The following is a 21,394-nucleotide window of genomic DNA, read 5'->3' as shown; positions in this document are numbered from 1 at the left end:
CCGTGGCGACCGGATGGCCCCGCCCCCTGGGCACTGGCTGTAGTAAATCAGCTAATTTGCGTGTGTGCTACTTAAGGGTGGGTTGTGGGTATTGCGGGTGCTGGTTCATTACATTTTCTGTTCTGTTTTGCTCTGTCCTGTTTTGTTTGAGTCGGAGGAAACCTGTGTTTGCACGTTTTGAGTTAAAACCTGTTTTGTGAGTATTCCCTGGTCTTAGTTCCTGTTTGCCTGTAAGCCTGTTTTTGTTTTGTTTTGTCCTTGAGAGTTGGACAACTTTTATTTTGCTAAATAAAAGTACTAATCGTTAACGCAAATGAGTTCTCCCTTCCTGCCTCCTGCCTCTGTTTTGGTCCGGTCCCCTGACACCTCAAGCAATTTGATTGGGTAAGTGGTAGAAAGGGGCGGAGCTATACACAGGAAAATACGCGTGCACTCTTTCTGCTTTGCCCAGCGCCATCTGCACTGAAGGTAAATACGTTGGTATCCTTGTTTGCAATATTTTGTGACATATTTACTTTGCTTGCACCTTGTTTTGAAAGCATTATCTAGGACACAAATGACAGACAAAATTAGCCTCAAACACTTTTAAATAACTGCAGGAGGGAGTTGAATTTTAAGTGGTATATTTATATTGATATGGGACACAGGTTCTGGTGTTATTATTATTTCATAGATTTTACAAAACCGTCAAACGTCACTAGCAAAGCACCTCAAGCAATTTGATTGGGTAAGTGGTAGAAAGGGGTGGAGCTATACACAGGAAAAGACGCATGCACTCTCTCCTTTGCCCAGCGCCGTCTGCACTGAAGGTAAATACGTTGGTATCCTTGTTTGCAATATTTTGTGACATTTTTACCTTGCTTGCACCTTGTTTTGAAACCATTATCTAGGACACAAATGACAGACAAAATTAGCCTCAAACACTTTTAAATAACTGCAGGAGGGAGTTGATTTTAAGTGGTATATTTATATTGATATGGGACACAGGTTCTGGTATTATTATTATTTCATAAATTTTACAAAACCGTCAAAAGTCACTAGCAGAGCACCTCAAGCAATTTGATTGGCCATCTGCACGAAAGGCTAATACATTGGTATCCTTGTTTGCAAGATTTTGTGACATTTTTACTTTGCTTGCACCTTGTTTTGAAACAATTATCCAGGACACAAATGACAGACAAAATTAGCCTTAACACTTTTAAATAACTGCCAGAGGGAGTTGAATTTTAAGTGGTATATTTATATTGATATGGGACACAGGTTCTGGTATTATTATTATTTCATAAATTTTACAAAACCGTCAAAAGTCACTAGCAAAGCACCTCAAGCAATTTGATTGGGTAAGTGGTAGGAAGGGGTGGAGTAATACACAGGAAAAGACGCGTTTATTCTTTCTCCTTTGCACAGCGCCGTCTGCACTGAAGGTAAATACGTTGGTATCCTTGTTTGCAATATTTCGTGACATTTTTACTTTGCTTGCACCTTGTTTTAAAACCATTATCTAGGACATCCAGTTGTTTGTGACCCAACTAGGCCTGTATAAGGTATGGATTTAGAAAAGTACAGTTCTTAAAAATGGAGTTTAAAATAAGAGCTTTTAATTTTTGGGGTAAATTGTATTGTTCCACATTTAAGTCATCTGATTGCCTTGAAACTTGAAAATATTAAATCTTTATTATTGAAACGCACGTGGTTGCATTCGACTCGAGGCATTTCATCTCCTTTTCAGCCAAATCCCCGCGTGGGGCCTTAAAAGGCCAATTAGGGAGACGGCTTATCAAGCGCAACGGAGATTTTTTTCCGCACCCTTCTTCCTTCTCCTCCATTAATATAAAAAACTTAGACCTTCAGCAGAGGTAAGATCTTAAGCTTGAGCACGAAGGGCCCAAAATGTCAATCATCACGTTCGGGTTAGGCTGGGCTTCTCCCCCTAGCTGACCTGTCAAAATGACGGACAGCCTTACATTTTTCCTGTCAACTGTTAAAAAAAAAAAAAAATCAATAATGGGAAATTATCAGTCTAGGTAACCTTTGCAGACACAGAAATATGAAATATTTTGATATTTATACAATCTCAATCAACTTAGATTTGGTTAAAAAAAGACAGGCTTAATGTGTCATGCGTCCCCTGCGAACTGGGCCGTGGCGGGGGCTGGGTTTTGGCCCAATCACCTCAGCTCCTCCTGATTCCTCACAAATAAAATATACAAATTTGCGCTTTCTTTGGGCTCAAATTAATTGGTCGGGCTTCGGATTTGTCTGACCTTTCTTAAAGATGTCCAGCTTTCCTCAAAATGTCTGCCTATAAAATGGCTTTGATGGTAAATTTGAAAATCTCTTGTAGTGTTTATCAATTGTGTATTTAAAAAAAAACAACAATTAGAATCTATTTCACTACAGAATATTTTACCCAGGTGTCATGAAACGGAACGGGACTGTTTTGAAACGGGTCGGGAAGCAGGAAGTAGGAACTTATTTGTGTAGACAATCTGTCACTTTAATTGAGAAAGAAAAGTTGTCCAACACACAAAGTTGTCCAAAAACAAGTTTTCAACAAGGGTAAACAACGATCTGGCAAAGGGCAGTTCCAAAAAGAACAATTAAGTAACCATAGGAGTAATCAGGAAATGCAGGTCAGCTGGTGTCAAGGGGCGGGGCCAGCTGGGCGCTATGACAACTGTGCAGGACATGACACTCAGGAAAACTCTTGCAGGTTGGAACGAGACGAAAATAGCGCAGACATTTTTTTAAAGTATTAGGTTTGAAGTCTTTCTCCTTTTTTTCTATCTATCTATCTATCTATCTATCTATCTATCTATCTATCTATCTATCTATCTATCTATCTATCTATCTATCTATCTATCTATCTATCTATCTATCTATCTATCTATCTATCTATCTATCTATCTATCTATCTATCTATCTATCTATCTATCTATCTATCTATCTATCTATCTATCTATCTATCTATCTAACTATCTATCTATCTATCTATCTATCTATCTATCTATCTATCTATCTATCTATCTATCTATCTATCTCTAAAACAAATTACGACTGACCTCATTGGTGGAAAGGACCGAGTCTTCGTCCAGACTGAGGATGGCGTCGCTTACAATGACATCGTGGGGGTAAAAACGAGTGCTCATTGTCTGTATGGAACAAAAACAAACAAACATGTTTTTTTCACATTCCTTATTCCACATTGAGATATTTCACATTTGCAAGGACCAGGACACTCAATCAGGAGAAAGATTTTTGTCTTTTGTGTCCTCCATCCTTGAACAATGAAGATCTCACACTTTTATGGACCATGACTCAGAGGGCATGGTCCTTAGCTTATAGATCAGGGGTGTCAAACTCATTTGAACTCGGGGGCCACAGGATAGAACAGACATTCAGTCGGGGGCTAGGAGATTAAAGAGAAAGAAAAAGAGAGATGAAGAAATAAGAGAAAGAGGGAGGGAAAAGAAGAGAGGGTGGGACAAAGAAAGAAAAAGAGAGAGGGAGAGACCGTGAGAAACAAAAGATAAAAAGTCGTGAGAGAGGGGGGAAAAGAAAGGGAGAGGAAGAAAGAAATCCAAAGAGAAATAGAAAGACAGAGGGAGAGAAAAGAAAGCTTGAAGGGTATGAAGAGAGAAAGAGAAAAGACAGAAAAGGAAAAAATAAAGTTAGAGCAAAAGAGGTTAAAAGACACAGAGAGGGAGAGAGACACAGAGACTGAAAGAGACAGAGACAGAGTGAGAGAAAGAGAGATAGAGAGACAGAGAAAGAGAGAGAGAGAGAGAGAGACAGAGAGAGAGAGAGAGACAGAGAGAGAAAGAGAGAGAGAGAGAGAGAGAGAGACAGAGAGAGAGAGAGAGAGACACAGAGAGGGAGAGACACAGAGACTGAAAAAGACAGAGACAGAGTGAGAGAGAGAGAGAGAGAGAGAGAGAGAGAGACAGAGAGAGAGAGACAGAAAGAGAGAGGGAGAGAGACACAGAGACTGAAAGAGACAGAGTGTGAGAGAGAGAGAGACAGAGAGAGAGACTGAAAGAGACAGAGACAGAGACAGAGACAGAGACAGAGACAGAGAGAGACAGAGACAGAGACAGAGACAGAGAGACAGACAGAGAGACAGAGAGGGAGAGAGAGGGAGGGAGAGAGAGAGAGAGACAGAGAGGGAGAGAGACACAGAGACTGAAAGAGGCAGAGTCTGAGAGAGAGAGAGCGAGAGAGAGAGACAAAGAGAGAGACTGAAAGAGACAGAGTGTGTGAGAGAGAGACAGAGAGAGAGACAGAGAGAGAGACAGAGAGAGAGAGACAGAGACAGAGACAGGAACAGAGAGAGATAGAGACAGAGAGAGACAGAGACACAGAGACACAGAGACAGAGAGACAGAGAGACAGAGAGACAGAGAGACAGAGAGAGAGAGAGACAGAGAGAGAGAGAGAGAGAGAGAGAGAGAGAGAGAGAGAGAGAGAGAGAGAGAGAGAGAGAGAGAGAGAGAGAGAGAGAGAGAGAAATAAATACAAGTACAGTGTCTTTGTTCGAGGCGCCTTTCTTTGGCAACATCAAGTGGACATATTTCAACCTGCAGCTTGTTTTTCTCTTGCGCTTCTCTGAGGTGTTGTCTCGCGGGCCTCATACAATCCCTTAGCGGGCCTGATCCGGCCCGCGGGCCGCCTGTTTGACACCTGTGTTATAGATCATTCCTTCTCTGGTTAAAGTTGGTGCTCATGGATTGGCTCCTTGTTAATCAACGTTTCTGGAGTTTCTCGGAACTGTTTGGCAAACTGAACCTTTATTGGAACCAAGCTTCAAGTCCTAACTCTAGAACACAGGTGTCAATCAGGCGGCCGGCGGGCCAGATCAGGCCCAACGATGGTTTAAATCCGGCCCGCAAGACAACAGTGAGAGAAGCGCATGAGGAAAATGAGCCGTAGTTTTAAATATTTCCACCGGATGTCACCAAAGCTAAAACTTGCAAAACAATTGTGGTAGTATTTCACCATTTCTCTCTGACTCACTTCTTTTTTAATTTGTTTCTCCCTCTTTTTCTTTCTCCTGTTCACTCTTTCTTTCTCTCTCACTCTCTAACTCTTTCTTTTTATTTGTCTTGCTCTCTTTTTATTTTCTCTCTCTAATTTACACTTTAATTCTCTTTCTATTTTTCTCTTTTTTCTCACCCTCTTTCTTTCCCTTTTCGACCTCTCTCTCTCTCACACACCTCACTTTGTCTCTTTTTCTCCTGCTGACTCTTTTTCTTTCTCTCGTTTCATTTCTCTTATTCTTTTTATCTTTCTCTTTTTTCACTTTCTTTTTCTCTCTATATTCATTTTCCCCTTCTTCTCCATTCATATCTCTATTCTGCTCTCTCGTTTTCTCTCACTGTTACTCTGTCTCCCTTGTTCTCCCTATCTGTTTATCGCTCTCTCTTTCCCTCCCTCCACTTTATCTGTCTTTTTCTCCCTCTCTCTTTCTCTTAAACTTACTAGTCCGGCCCCCATGAGATTTTTTTTATAGCATTTATAGCTATCTATCTATCTATCTATCTATCTATCTATCTATCTATCTATCTATCTATCTATCTATCTATCTATCTATCTATCTATCTATCTATCTATCTATCTATCTATCTATCTATCTATCTATCTATCTATCTATCTATCTATCCATCTATCTATCTATCTATCTATCTATCTATCTATCTATCTATCTATCTATCTATCTATCTATCTATCTATCTATCTATCTATCTATCTATCTATCTATCTATCTATCTATCTGTCTGTCTGTCTGTCTGTCTGTCTGTCTGTCTGTCTGTCTGTCTGTCTGTCTGTCTATCTGTCTATCTACTAAAGCCATATCCTTCTCGTTGGATGTGGCTCGAGTCAAGAACACACTCACATTCTCCAAACATTCATTTCACTTTGCTCTTCCCAACCTGACACCAAAAACTAAGCCCACAGCACAACAACAGTAAACACATTTTCTTCTTTTTCCCTGTTTTTTTCTTTTTTTTTTAATTCCTTTAAAAAAATCTCATTGTGTTTATTTTTTCCGAGCTGTTACTTTTTTCTTTTTGTTCTCTATATATTTATTTTCCTTTGTTTCTTTCTTTTTTTCTGGCTTTTTTTTCTGAATTTTTCCTTCTTTTTTCTCTTCCTTTTGTTTCTTTTTTCTCATCTTTTCACTAATTTTTCATTTTATTTTTTTGTTCTATTCCCCCTTCTTTTAAGTCATTTTGTGCATAATTTTACCATAATATTTGGTCATATAGGGATTAAAGAAGCAAAAACAACCTGAAGAGCCGTTTAGGACCCGAAAGAGCCGGTTCCTTTTAGTGAGCCGAGCCGAAGAAGCCGGTTCTCGAAAAACTCTACTGACTTTACTCGACTTTGTTCTACTTTGACCTTGACTTCAAAATACCGTATTTAGAACACAACGTCAGGGGAACCCGTGTTTTTTTACCTTCATGCACTGTAACTTTGACTTAATTCGCTTCTTAATTAGCAATTTCGAGCCCTGATTTTTGCGAGCTGGCTAGATTTTCTTGTGCGCGGAAAAGCTCAATTGCGCACGCGCGCAGCTTAGAGGGAACATTGCCCGTGACTCAAAGGTGGGCCGAGACCCACCAGTTAAGAAACACTGTGCTAAATAACACACACTATCCCGTTAGGACCATTCTGGTTCAAAGCTGCGATTTTTGGTGGTAATGCATTCAAGTGTCCTTCAAAAGTCAACTCGACCTTGATATTTTAGAGTACGCTTGCTAACCGGAATGATGCGCGCTAGCCCCAAAAAAATAATCAATTTCCGAGGATTTGAGCTTTGATCCTTGTGCGTCGAGCATGACGGTGAAATTTGATGACTCGCCGTAAAACAGGAACATCTCGTAAATTAATCATCGGCGCAAGGTCATCGCCTGACCATGATGTTTTTTACGTTTGCTTCGATTATCACGGAATTCGTAGCATCCTTATTTTTACGTTTTAATGCTAGCCCCGTGGCGCTCGCCTTTGAAATCAATAGGCCGAAAGCAGTAGAATCCAGTCCCGGGTCTCATCCGTCCCTCCCCTCTAGCCCAAGATTAGATCTCACCGAGATCTGGAGCGGTTCGATGGTCTCCCACCTTATCGTTAGCGTCTCGCGGCCATTAGCTCGCTAGCCAAACGCGTCAACCGCTGTGAATCGGAGAGATTTTTTTTCCGCTGGTAAATTCGTGCAAGAAGCCTGAGATCATATATCTTACTGCAGCCTCGTTATACGATTTTCTCTACATCAGGGATGTCAAACTCGATTGCACAAGGGGCCAAAATTCAAAACACACTTAAGGTGGCGGCCCAACCAGGATAAACATTTATTGAACACACTTAAACTGAATGTTTTTGGAACATAAATATGAATAAAAACAGACAAGAATATTACATTTAAACCTTAAATCACTTATACAGTATGTATTATTTTGCTGTCAATAAAAATATCTTGTTAAATTATACAACTTAGAACTTAACATTAAAATAACATTCAAATTCCTTTGCTCCTATGTCAATGTATATATTAAAAAAAACTTAAATATCCCAAAAGATTTTGCTCTACTTAATATATCTCCTGTCAAAAACAGAGATATGAAAATGCTAGAAAAATTATTTTGTAAAAACGTCACAACATTCTGAGAACAGGAAGCCTGATGTGCTTACCTTTGGCGCAGACGGTGTAGGGCGAGAGATGGGAGGGAGTGCTTAGCTCCACCCATCCCTTCCACTCACCCAATCAAATAACTTTAAGTTCTCTTCCGGTGTTTTGGCGTATTTAGAATTTGTTCCGTGGATTCATCAAAAACACTGAACACAGATTATATAGTGATCTTATATATAAAGGATTCTTTAGCGTTGTACAGCCAAAACGAGTTTTTTTTTGTGTGACACCTTGACTGTAAATTGAAAACGTGCCCTATACATTCTAAAAAGTACTGCTTTTTAACATTTTATGTTAGTTTTGCCGGAGATCAAAGAGATCAAAGCCAGGAGAGAAAGCTTACCATGTGTTGTGAGTCATCATTTGATTCATATTTAGTTTCATTTGTCTTTTATTAGCATATTTGGTATTGGAGTAATCCAAAAGTCATTGAAAGTAATCCAGTTAAAGTAACCCTACCCAACCCTGGTCTCTAGCCAAGGAGGGAGCGTGGTTCCTTCCTGAGCCAATCTTGGAAGCACGCGCCTCTGATGGCTTTCATAAGTTTATTGTCAATTTTTCATTATCCATTATCCATTTTCCATTATCAGTCAAATCATCTCATCTCATCTCATTAGCCGTACCGCTTATCCTCATTAGGGTCGCGGGGGGGCTGGAGCCCATCCCAGCCATCTCCGGGCAGTGGGCAGGGGACACCCTGAACTGGTTGCCAGCCAATCACAGGGCACACAGGGACTGACAACTCATTCGCTCATTCACACCTAGGGACAATTTGGACCGTCCACCAATCCACCTGAAATGCATGTTTTTGGAATGTGGGAGGAAACCGGAGTGCCCGGAGGAAACCCACGCAAGCACGGGGAGAACATACAAACTCCGCACAGGAAGTCTGGAGCTGGATTTGAACCCACGACAGGTTCCCATGACATGAATTGTGCCGCACAAGCGCTAACCACTGCGCCGCCGTGCTGCCCCCAGTCAAATCACGATACACTTCAAAGCCAACAGGCCGAGACACTTGCTCCTAGCCAAGAGGCTAAGCCAAGATCCTAGCCAAAAGGCCAAGAGGTGGACATATTTGAAACTGCAGCTTATTTTTCCCTTGCGCTTCTCTCCGTGTTGTCTCGCGGGCCGGATTAAAACCATCGGCGGACCTGATCCGGCTCGCGGGCCGCCTGTTTAACACCTGTGTTTTGGGACAAGATGGATGTCACGAGAGGACGCCGTAGGTAAAAGTCAAGCCGGCGGACGGTGACGTGGCGAGTTGAGCCGTGATTGATGTCACTGATTTATGGCCACCAGGGCGGGCCCCCGCGCCGACTCCGCACATAATATTGATGTGCCGGGGCCAAAGCGCTTGCTCGGCATGTTCAACCTGACCTGCTATGATTTAGCTGTGGTACCCGCTTACTCAGGACGGAGGAAAAACGGACCAGACGCTTGATAGGGAACTAATAGTTCCGACGGCGAGCGGTAAGCCACGCCCACCATAGTTAGGGTATCCGTGTATCACACGTGGAGCAAATAGGGCGGTTTAAACAACAGAGAGTGATGCTTTCGTCGTTATTCCTGATTTCTTCCTTTTTATGCAAACATATCTCAAAAGACCGTAGAAAAGGGTCTCAATTATTATATTCAAAGTTCTATTCACGGCAAGATGCTAACTTTGTGGGTGGATGCAAAATGTTGGCGATCCAGAATAGAATAGAATAGAATATGTCTTTATTGTCATTGTTACAACATGGGATATGCTGTGACAAGAAAATTGGACGACTCCAGTTCCACATTTACAGTGAGGATAAGGAAAACAAAGAGATAAAGGAACAAAGAACTAACTGACTTTGTTGTAAGTAGGCTTTGTTTTCCTCCGGGGGATGAGGGGGGTGAGGGTCAAACAGAGTTGCTGGATACAACCGGAATGTTTGATGTTTGATCTTACAGCAACTGTAGTTAGATTCAGATTTGTGAGAGATCATGGTACATAAAGGAAATAGTAATCCACAAGTTTTACTTTAATAACAAATCGCCGCCTTGTTTTTGGCATATGCTAACGAGGTATGCTAACCAGGGCGTAGTGATATACTCAAAGAAAGCGGCCGCAGTAACTTACAAACTCAGAAAACTTACAAAAGAAGCGTAATGAAAATAAAATACTAGCTGTAGAACAAATAACTTCCCAACGAACCTATGTCATGTCCTGCACGGTTGTCATGGCGCCCAGCTGGCCCCGCCCCTTGACACCGGCTGAGACGCATTGGACCGATTTTTCAATTTGTGGGACTTGATAACTTCAATAATGGGTAAAGTATAACTTATTCAATATTCCTTATCATTCGATATCATATTATACTACAGTTTGGAGCAAGGTTTGGGAACATATGGCTCGCGAGCCGTATATGGCTCCTTTTATGAGTACCAATGGCTCGAAGACACAATCGATACCAATACATTATTTACCTGACGTTTCAAATCGCTCGTTTGGTGCCTTGGACTCTGATTGGCTCCCTGTCACTATTTAAACCCACGTCTATCTGTCACCGGTTGTGAGTCCGTCTCCGAACCTCAGTGTACTCTAGGCAAGCTTTTTCGACCCTGACTCCCACCTGTTTTTTTCACGTCTGTTTCCCCGGCTTTGACCCGTTTTTTCAACCTGACCACGTCTACTCTCCTCTCCTGGCTTTCGACTTGTTTCCGATCCCGATCACGTTTCTGGCTCTCCTGACCCGTTTTCCCCTTCCCGACACCGCCATCGCTCGCCACAGAAGTCCCACTTCCGGGATCACTGGATCGTGGGTGCAACCCTTTCCTATCTTCCAATAAAACTGAGAGAATTGTTACGCAAGTGGGTCCTGTCTCCGTTCTGGTCTTGACAATTTTTAACTACAATTAATGTGTCACACCCAAAAAACTCGTTTTTGTTGTACATCGCTAAGGAATTATTTATATGGAAGCTTATTAAACAACCCATGTTCACTGTTGAGACTTAATAAAACGAAAATCCAAAGAACAAACTGTAAATATGCCAAAATGGCAGAAGAGCACCCAGAGCATTTTGATTGGGCGAGCGGTAGGAATGGGTGGAACTATGCACAGAGAGCAAGCACTCCCTCCTGTCTCTCGCCCTGCGCCGCCTGTACTGAAGGTAAATACAGCAGTATCCTCGTTTGCAGAATTTGGTGACACTTTTACAAAATAACTCCTTGCACCTTGTTTTAAAACCATTTTTTTAAATGAAAATAGTAAATAGGTTTTTGTCTGGAGAGCGTGTTTAGCAGTTTTGTTGGTCATATAGGGATGAAAGAAGCAAAAACAACCTGAAGAGCCGTTTAGGACCCGAAAGAGCCGGTTCCCTTATAGTGAGCCGAGCCAAAGAAGCCAGTTCTCGAAAAACTCTACTGACTTTACTCGACTTTGTTCTACTTTGACCTTGACTTCAAAATATCGCATTTAGAACACAACGTCAGGGGAACCATCTTTTCCAAAATAAAATTGCTTCCACGGCTTTTTGAGTCAAAAATCTTCCCGACCCCTGCTTTGGAGCATATTTTTATTGAAACAAAAACATATTTTACAGACCTGATTATAAGGCGCACCTTCAAAATATTCCTTTAGGAGATGATTTTAAGACACACAAAATAAAAACGACAGCATTACCATAAATTAACCTCCGAAAGTAAAAAATCCTACATTTAATACAACATGAATGATAGGAAATATCGCCTAACATATTATAAGATCATTTTAAATAACCAGTAATGTTAGGGTTCGTATGGGTGCTTGAAATACCGAGCAGAAATTGATTCACTTTCCACCTGGTGTCATGAGAGTAATCTGTTATTGAATGTAGGTGATAATAGATTTCCGTACTAAACCTCCCCTGCATGTGCCACGGTCAATTAATGGTAGTGAGGTGGAACTGGTCCATTCATTCAAGTGTCTGGGTACTTACTTGTCAGCTGACCTCACATGGACTGTCAATGCTACTGATATTCTAAAGTCGGCCAGACAAAGGCTCTACTTCCTTGGTCAACTCAAATCATTCGGAGTCCGTCAATCCATTCTATTCAGGGCGCCGTCTTCGCTCCATTACGAGCAAGACTTCACGTCTTAAAGAGAGTTTTCACCCTTCCGCTATCCGTATGTTCAACGGGAATTGATTTAGGGTATTATGTGTAGTATTATTATGCCAACGGCGTTCCTCCGACCTATTCTACTCTAGTCTTGTTATTTGCATATACTTTCTTTTTAAACTATTCTATGTAATTACCTTGTATTATACACTACAATATCTTATTCACTCTATTCTTTTTATTCTTTTAAATCTATTATTTTATCATTATTGAGTGTTGGCGTGTCAAATGATTTCTTGTATAGATCATGTTTATGGTTTATACTGGCTGAATAAATAAATACAATACAATACAATTGAAAAGTCCTTGAAGTTGGGGTAAGGTGCTTGTACATGCTTGAAAACGGTTGCCATGTTTCCCAACGAGGCTGCTTCAAAAGGACAATATTCGCTTTGCCATTGCATCTATTTTTTACGTCGTTATTAACTGCAGCTGGTATTAGTTTGTATGATGGGTCGTGCCCGAGAGGACAAGTGCATGCAACTGAACAGGGAGCTAGGAAATGTATGAGATTACGTATCGATTATGGAAATTTTTTCATAGGCCATGCAAAAAAATTAAGGTAGCGTTTACCAGCGCTAGATTGGAATGGGAAGAACTTCCTGCAACTGAAAATGTAGGCAACATAACAGTCATTTTCACCCAACACCAATGTTCCCTATGATTTTCCTTACGGGTCTGAGCGTTCACACAAAGTCGGTGAGCAGCGCTTGAAACAACAGTGAGCAACAGCAATCCCAAGTTTGGCAAGATAATTTATTATCAAACATGTCCAAAACTTGACATCAAGGTACATTTTGCTGAGTTTCCGGCAATGCAAAATGATTTTTCTCTTTTGAATGAATTGACTCATGTACTATTGAAAAGGTTGTACGGCCTACAAACGTCGTTTGTTCTTACAATTCTTTCACAAGATTTCCATTTCTTTTTTTTTCCTGATATATTTTGTTGCATAATATTAACATTTTTTGGGGCTCATTTAGTCGGTTGTAAGATACAGAACTGTACTTAATCACATTTTTAGTGGAAGTACAATGTTGGCAACAAGATTCACTTCATATAATTGGAAATTATTTGAATGCAGCACAAACTTTTTCTTCTTTTTTTCTGTGTTTTTTTTCTACTTTTTTAAAGTTCCTTTAAAAAAAAAAATCTCATTGTGTTTATTTTTTCCGAGCTGTTACTTTTTTCTTTTTGTTCTGTATTTACTTTTTTCCTACATTTCTTTCTTTTCTTTTTTTCTGGCTTTTTTTTCTGAATTTTTCCTTCTTTTTTTTCTTCCTTTTGTTTCTTTTTTTTCTCAGCTTTTCACTACTTTTTCATTTTGGTATTTTTTTCTTTTTTGTTCTATTCCCCCCTTCCTTTAAGTCATTTTGTGCATAATTTTACATAATATTTCGTCATGTTGGGATTAAAGAAGCAAAAACAACCTGAAGAGCCGTTTAGGACCCGAAAGAGCCGGTTCCTTTTAGTGAGCCGAGCCGAAGAAGCCGGTTCTCGACAAACTCTACTAACTTTACTCAACTTCGTTCTCCTTCGACTCGACTTCAAAATACCGCATTTAGGACACAACGTCAGGGGAACCCGTGTATTTTTACCTTCGTGCACTGTAACTTTGACTTAAGTAGCTTCTTAATTAGTAATTTTGAGCCCTGATTTTTGTGCGCTGGCTAGATTTTCTTTCTTTCTACACCTTTATAGCCGGTTGCGAGTTATCTAAATGCTAGTCACGTTTGACTGAAGGGTGAATCCCTTTTTGCCCGATACCGCAAAAAAATCCGAAAAGCCGCGTTGTGTACGATCTGAGTCACCTTGATCTGCCCTTGGATGATGGCGAGAGGCACACTGGTGGAGGGCCACTTGTTCCTTGGAGGTAAAGGCTTTTCGCTGTTCCACAAAACCACTATCTGTAGCATCGAAAAGGATTAGAATGGAGAATTAGTCATGCATATTGCATTGCTTCTACATTTCTAAATGCTTTTCATGCTGTGGACAATATTCGATTATTCATTTTTGTTTTAAGAAATGTTTTTTTTGTATTACAATACAGAATACAGATTCATTTTTTTTCCAAATTGGTGAAAAGACCAGGCCATTTGACGAGTTTTTTTCTATTGGACACACGCAAAAGTGGATGCTGGTTTCTTATTCATTGTTGTGACTATTATGAGTTGTTTGAGAATTCCGGAAATTCCGGACTATAAGCCGCTACTTTTTTCCCTAACTTTCAACCCTGCGGCTTATTCAGTGATGCGGCCAATTTATGTCATTTTTCCAACGGCCGCGAGCGGCGCTCGAGTGTTGCTACCATTAACTGCCCTGTCAAAGCTATATTAATATTATAAAAGCTTGGAAAACTCTCTCGGTGTACCGTCTTTCTTTGTAAATATGTGTAACCCATGTATAATATGTATTTGCAACTGTATATTTTTGTAATGTATTTATTTGTATTTATTTTAGACACTTATTCTGATGTGTTTTGCACGGGTGAACGAAAAATGAGGGGCGGATCAAACGCGGGGTGCCGAGTTTAAGTGGGGACCGCTAAAGGTGAGGGACAGACAAGGAAAGAGAGGGTAAAAAGTTGGTTAAAGATAAAGGAGTTGCGTGAGTAAAAGTGTTCATCTGATATATTTTTCCCACCCTTACCTTTGGAAATATACACTTTTTTTCCTTGGATTACTTTCAACAGGACCTGGACTCTGCAGGTCAAACCTTAAGTACCGGTATCATTTTCCGATCATTTTGCCGGCTGTAATTTTTGACTGTGGACTTTAATGAAGGACATTTAGTTTCAATCGCGGGACTCGAAGTCGGGTTTGGGTTAATTTTGTGTTTGTGTTACATGTTTAAATGTGGGCGGATGCGGCATATATACAGGTGCGGCTTGTGTATGTACAAAATCGGTTTTCCTCTTAAAATGTGGTGGGTGCGGCTATAATCAGGTGCGCTCTATAGTCCGGAATTTACGGTAATCCAGTTGATGTAACCCAACCCAACCCTGATTATAATCAATTTTGTTTCTTTGAAATGAATAAAGTGTTTTTATTACGAGGAGGCACTTGATAATACACGCTGCTTCCGTAAAAACATGATGTATAAAAATAATAGCACCTACCTGCGTGCAGAACTTGGACTTGGCTACAGCGATAATGAGCTTGACCACCGGAGACGGGTACGACTGCAGTGGACTCACTGTATGGATCACGGCGGTGAACTGAGAAGGTGGGCTCTTACCTGTATGTATTACATAAAATGCAACTCATCAGAATTAATTATTTGGATACATATTTGCATAAATTCCACTCATTCCTAAAATCTAGACAACCGAGGTTTCCTGAGCGAATGTTATGAATAAAAGGTCATATGCAATGTTCCCTGTAATTTTCCAGAGGTCTGAGCGTTCACACAAAGTCGGTGAGCAACGCTTGAAACAACAGTGAGCAACCGCAATCCCAAGTGTGGCAACTAAGTCATTATCAAACATGTCCAAAACTTGACATCACGTTACATTTTGCTGAGTTTCCGGCAATGCAAATTAATTAGTCGGTTGCACCATACACAACTGTATTTAATCACATTTTTTAGTGGAAGTACAATGTTGGCAATGAGAGTGACTTGGTATAATGGGAAATTATTTGAATGCAACACAAACTTTTTCTTCTTTTTCCCTGTTTTTTTCTATTTTTATTCCTTTAAAAAAATCTCATTGTGTTTATTTATCCTAGCTGTTACTTTTTTTCTTTTTGTTCTCTATTTACTTTTTTCCCTTTGTTTCTTTCTTTTTTTTCTGGCTTTTTTTCTGAATTTTTCCTTCTTTTTTTTCTCTTCCTTTTGTTTCTTTTTTTTCTCATCTTTTTATTTTTTTTTCATTTTGGTATTTTTTTTTCTTTTTTGTTCTATTCCCCTTTCCTTTAAGTCTTTTTGTGCATAATTTTACATAATATTTGGTCATGTTGGGATGAAAGAAGCAAAAACAACCTGAAGAGCCGTTTTGGACCCGAAAGAGCCGGTTCCTTTAAGTGAGCCGAGCCGAAGAAGCCGGTTCACCGACAAACTCTACTGACTTTACTCAACTTCGTTCTACTTCGACTCGACTTCAAAATACCGCATTTAGGACACAACGTCAGGGGAACCCGTGTATTTTTACCTTTTTGCACTGTAACTTTGACTTAAGTCGCTTCTTAATTAGTAATTTTGAGCCCTCATTTTTGTGCGCCGGCTCGATTTTCTTGTGCGCCGAGAATGTGCGAGCAGTGCGCAATTGCGCACGCGCGCAGCTTAGAGGGAACACTAGTCATATGTATTAAGTTTTTCCACATAATTTCTCAATTTTTTGGATCTTCTGTTTCAAAATCACAAAATTTTCACATTATATTATGAATATTATTAATACAATCGGTATATAATTTCTTCCTGTGTCGAACGTCTGAGGCACGCAATTCTCTTGCCTCATGGCAGAGGGCAATAGTCAGACCAAGGAGTCTTTTTTGGTACACAATTCTGCTCTTAGCGAAGTATTAGCAAGCTAACAGCATTTCAAGACATCCAGTAATTTTGTTCTCATTGCATGGTTAATAGAAAGATTTGTTTTGATTTGTCTTAAATTGATCCAGACTCATCTAAATTTCTGCAGACAACAGGTGATCTAATTTACTAAATAGGTGGCTCGCAGTGACATACAGTCAGGGGAGGCAGGTGACAAAAAAGACCTAAAATGTGGTCAGGATCAAAAACGCGTCGAAGCCGGGGGACGGACGGGAGCAAAAAACAGATGGGAGTCAGGGTCAAAAAAAGGCTTGCCTAGTGTTAACTGAGGTTTGCAGACGGACTGACAACAGGTGACAGAAAGGAGTGGGTTTAAATAGGGGCAGGGAGCCAATCAGAGTCCGAGGCACAGGTGCATTACATCACTAATCATGACAGTCCAAACAAAAAGGAAAGCGGAAGTAGGATCCCAAATCTTTCATTGATACCAAATTTATCTTCGATCGTCGATTATTTCCAATGAATCAAGCAACAGCGTCAATTAATGCGTACGCTTCAATAACGTGATTTTATAAAAGAAAAAAAGGAAAAAACAACGAATCAGTGTTCTCGTTTGCCCGCGTCCCTGCGTCCTAGACGCATTATTTTTGCTGGGGACGCATAGTGTCAATTCAACGTGCGTCCCCGGGACGCAACTTTTTTGACACCAAATTGTCATCATTACCCGATTACTTTTTTCAACAGATTTACCGCACTCCAAACTTTTTGTCAGGCAGATCCGCCATTGTTGTTTTGGTCTCGCTGTTCGAGTTTTCGTCTGCTCGCCGATCTCGGCCAACGAGATCTTGTTGCTTCGAGATGACGTCATTGTTGTGGTGCTTGACGTCGAGTTAAGGTGAAAATCAAACCAAAATTGGTAATTCCTTCAGTGTCAGTAATAAGTCGAAACATAATGCTTAAAGTGATAACAACGGCAATAATTCCGGCACGAAAAAAAGCCGGAGAAATTCTTCAGAAGATCGCGAAGGCAAGGAAAACACACGTGCGTTGAAGCGAACGATTCGACGAAAGAAAATAAAAGAATACTCCTAGCAAGAAAAGCACTTTTCTGCCAAAATGGACTCAATTATATTCCTGGTTACGCTACGAGGAGGATGATAATGGAGGCTACATGTTCTGTGATGCGTGTACCCAGCGTGACAAAAAAATGGATTGCATGAAACATTTCGAAATACGAACTTTCAGAAAAGCACATTGGATCGGCACAACGACTATGAAAACCACAAATTAGCAATGGAAATTCCGCTAAACTGCTTATTGGGGGTATTAGGGGTTCAGTGTCTTACCCAAGAACACTTCGACATGTAACACGGACAAGCCAGGATTCGAACCGGGATCCCTTGATCCCAAGACGAGCGCTCTACCTCCTGAGCTACTGCCGCCCAATAAGAAGACTCGGCCATGCTTTCACTGCTAAAGATAGTTAAGCGGATGGCAGTATTTTCAGTATTTTGTATAATGTACAATATTGTGAACTGAAAAATCTGAAGCGATAACGGCTTTGTATTAGCAATTAAACTGTGATGATTAAAACTGAATGAATATATAGATTTATATTACATATTTGTCGCCGATTTACAATTTCAAACTCTATAACACTAAATTTTGGGGACTCATAGATCTCTGTTGGGACCCATAGATTTTTGAGCTGGGACCCAACACTTTTCACAGGTAAAAATGTTAAAGTTAAAACTTACATAAACTCTATGTTGGCAGAATTACTCAAATAAAAACAAGCATTAAGGTAAATAATATTCCCAAGCGGGAGAGCACTGTCCGGTGGCCCATCCGGGCCACGACCTCGGCAGCACCGCCCCCTCCCGTGTGTGTAGTTAACTTTATTCACACAGGAAACAGAAAAATACACCGGAAATGCGACTTCAAAATAAGAGAGTACAAGACTGATAAACGTACAAGAGATGCAATTAGACTGATTATTGAAACGTTACTTCATGTGTGTGTGTGTGAAAGATTTTTTTTTATATTTAGGAATATAAAAACAAGTTATATTCACACAGTGAATTCTGAGAAATATTACAACCAAAACGACCAACCTATCAAAAATGAACACTGACGAATGCAACCAGGATGATCAAATTCCTACTAATCTAAATGCTTAGTAATAGACTGTAGAGTATATGTGTTTGTGTCGAGTTGTTTGTGTGTGCCTGCGATAGCGCTACCATCTGTCTTCCTGACAAACACACACTCTTTCCCCTTTCACATGAGCAAGCTTGTTAAACCCTCCACTGAACTGATCGGGTTTTGATGCCCTCAGTTAGCAACGCAAATTTGCTCCGACAACAGCCGGGCGTCTGGTTTGGCGAGCAACCAAAACGTGGTCGAGTGCAGCCAATCTTCAAACGAGCCCACTCGACGGATGGGTACCTGCGTCGGCTCGGATGGCTAGATGGACGCAAGGAGTTTGTTTTTGTGAGGGTCGGGAGAAAAATGTACAATTCTGCAGTCACCAGCCGCTATTGATACCACCAGGGTTGGGTAGGGTTACTTGAACTGGATTACTTTCAATTACTTTTGGATTACTCCAATACCAAATATGCTAATAAAAGACAAAAGGAACTAAATATGAATACAATGACTCAATTTTCTGCAAGCTTGGGGAGTAACGGAATACATGGAACGGCAAAAATGATGTTGGCAAGCTGTTTGGATTTATTTTCATTTTGTTTCTGTCGCATTTGATGTTCGTTTTGCCGGAGATCAAAGAGATCAAAGCCAGGAGAGAAAGCTTACCACGTGTTGTGAGTCATCATTTTATTCATATTTAGTTTCTTTTGTCTTTTATTAGCATATTTGCTATTGGAGTAATCCAAAAGTCATTGAAAGTAATCCAGTTAAAGTAACCCTACCCAACACGTGCGCAATCGTACACTGCACAAGAAAATCTAGCCAGCGCACAAAAATGAGGGCTCAAAATTACTAATTAAGAAGCGACTTAAGTCAAAGTTACAGTGCATGAAGGTAAAAATTCACGGGTTCCCCTGACGTTGTTTCCTAAATGCGGTATTTTGAAGTCGAGTCGAAGTAGAACGAAGTTGAGTAAAGTTAGTCGAGAACCGGCTTCTTTGGCTCGGCTCACTAAAAGGAACTTGTTCCTTTATCTCTTTGTTTTCCTTATCCTCACTGTAAAATGTGGGACTGGAGTGCCACCTCCAATTCCGTTGTCACAATATATCCCATGTTGTAACAATGACAATAAAGGTATATTCTATTCTATTCTATTCTATTCTATTCTATTCTATTCTATTCTATTCTATTCTATCCATACACTCAACACTGGCCTCTAGCGGCCGAAGAGAGCATTTGGTTTGTATTTATTTAAAAATTCACAACTTTTAATAGAAATGACCTAGAGACTCACTTCTTTTTTTGACATACTCTGAAATTAATGGCAGAGCTTCTCAACGTTATGCTTGAAGGCACACATTGCAAAGAAAACGGGATCTGACGCGAAAGGAACGAACTCAAGCTCATTCCCGTCTGTAGAGGGCGCCGGACATAGAGCCTGGCGGGCACATGGCGTGCCATGTGTCGACTCGGCTGTTTGGGAATATGCGCATCCTCACGGATAAGTGGAGCTGGAGTGCTCTTCGGTGCCGTTTTATCCATCTCCCTGACACTGACTGGATCTCAGGTGGGCTTCGATATATTTATGGAAGCGTCTGCTCTGCCCTCGGAGACACGCCATAGGTCGGCAGATAGCAAAATTACCACTGAAACGAAGCCTTTTGTCTCATTCAGCGGGGGTTGGGTAGGGTTACTTTAACTGGATTACTTTTAATTACTTTTGGATGACTCCAATACCAAATATGCTAATAAAAGACAAAAGAAACTAAATAGGAATAAATGATGACTCACAACACGTGGTAAGCTTTCTCTCCTGGCTTTGATCTCTTTGATCTCCGCCAAAACATAACAAACATAAAATGTTTAGTTTCTTTTGTCTTTTATTAGCATATTTGGTATTGGAGTAATCCAAAAGTAATACAGTCTTTCCTCGTCTCCAACCCGTGGTCACAATTAAGCGCTACGTTATGCTACAACAAACCTCCTTGTCTTAACTTTTGGGATGAGACTTTTGTTTATCTCTTTGCCATCAGTGTTAAATACTCTTTTCATGGGGTCCATTGAGGGTCTTATACACTTTGTGTCTACACTTCCAGGGTTGGGTAGGGTTACTTTAACGTGATTACTTTCAATTACTTTTGGATTACTCCAATACTAAATATGCTAATAAAAGACAAAAGAAACTAAATATGAATAAAATGATGACTCACAACACGTGGTAAACTTTCTCTCCTGGCTTTGATCTCTTTGATCTCTGGCAAAACGAACATAAAACGCGACAGAAACAAAATGAAAATAAATCCAAACAGCTTGCCAACATCATTTTTGCCGTTCCGTGTATTCCGTTACTCCCCAAGCCTGCACAAAATTTTGTCATTTTACTCATATTTAGTTTCTTTTGTCTTTTATAGTAAGGAATATGGAAGTTTGAATTTGGGTTTGTCTGTTGGACTCTCTGTGTTTTGTGCAAAAGTTTTCTGGAGTAGATTCCGACGTGGAGCAGCTCTCAGGCAGTGGGAGGTGACCAGCTGTCTGGGGGCCGAGGCGGAGGAAGTTGACGCGCCATTCTTCCGGGACGGGAGACCAATGGAAACTAGCCAAGTGGCGGAGGAGATTCTTTGCTGAACTACTCGGAAGAAGGAAAAGAATCGGCTGTTGGAAGGAGAAGCTTTAAGAGTTGTATTGATTTGTGTGTTAGAAATAAATCCACTCCTGAGTGAAAATGCCGGCTTCTTGAGAACTTTCTATGCAGAAAAGAGCGCGCAAATTGTTTGGATGAGTGGTGATTGAGAAAGGTCACAAATTGGAGTCAGATGATCAATTGAAGTTTGTGTTGATTTAAAAAGAAATTCCAACAATTAGCATATTCGGTATTGGAGTAATCCAAAAGTAATTGAAAGTAATCCAGTTAAAGTAACCCTACCCAACCCTGACTGTCAGTGAAA

The 21,394-nt window shown here is 40.4% G+C and overlaps 1 protein-coding gene across 1 annotated transcript in view; it reads right to left on the bottom strand.

The window, feature by feature from the left end:
- The window catches only part of LOC148346226 (exostosin-1), a 190,478-nt gene that overhangs the window by 16,211 nt on the left and 152,873 nt on the right, over window positions 1–21,394 (bottom strand). The window contains exons 8-10 of the mRNA XM_088325091.1: window positions 14,932–15,050; window positions 13,625–13,720; window positions 3,063–3,152 (exon numbers count right to left, since the gene is read on the bottom strand). Of these exons, the coding sequence (XP_088181217.1) occupies window positions 3,063–3,152; window positions 13,625–13,720; window positions 14,932–15,050 (305 nt within the window). The remainder of the gene's footprint in view (window positions 1–3,062; window positions 3,153–13,624; window positions 13,721–14,931; window positions 15,051–21,394) is intronic.

This window comes from Urocampus carinirostris, chromosome 20 (assembly GCF_059441175.1).
Source record: "Urocampus carinirostris isolate Australia breed hairy pipefish chromosome 20, RoL_Ucar_1.0, whole genome shotgun sequence".
NCBI classification, from domain to species: Eukaryota; Metazoa; Chordata; class Actinopteri; order Syngnathiformes; family Syngnathidae; genus Urocampus; species Urocampus carinirostris.
This window is presented reverse-complemented; position numbering and strand designations above follow the sequence as displayed.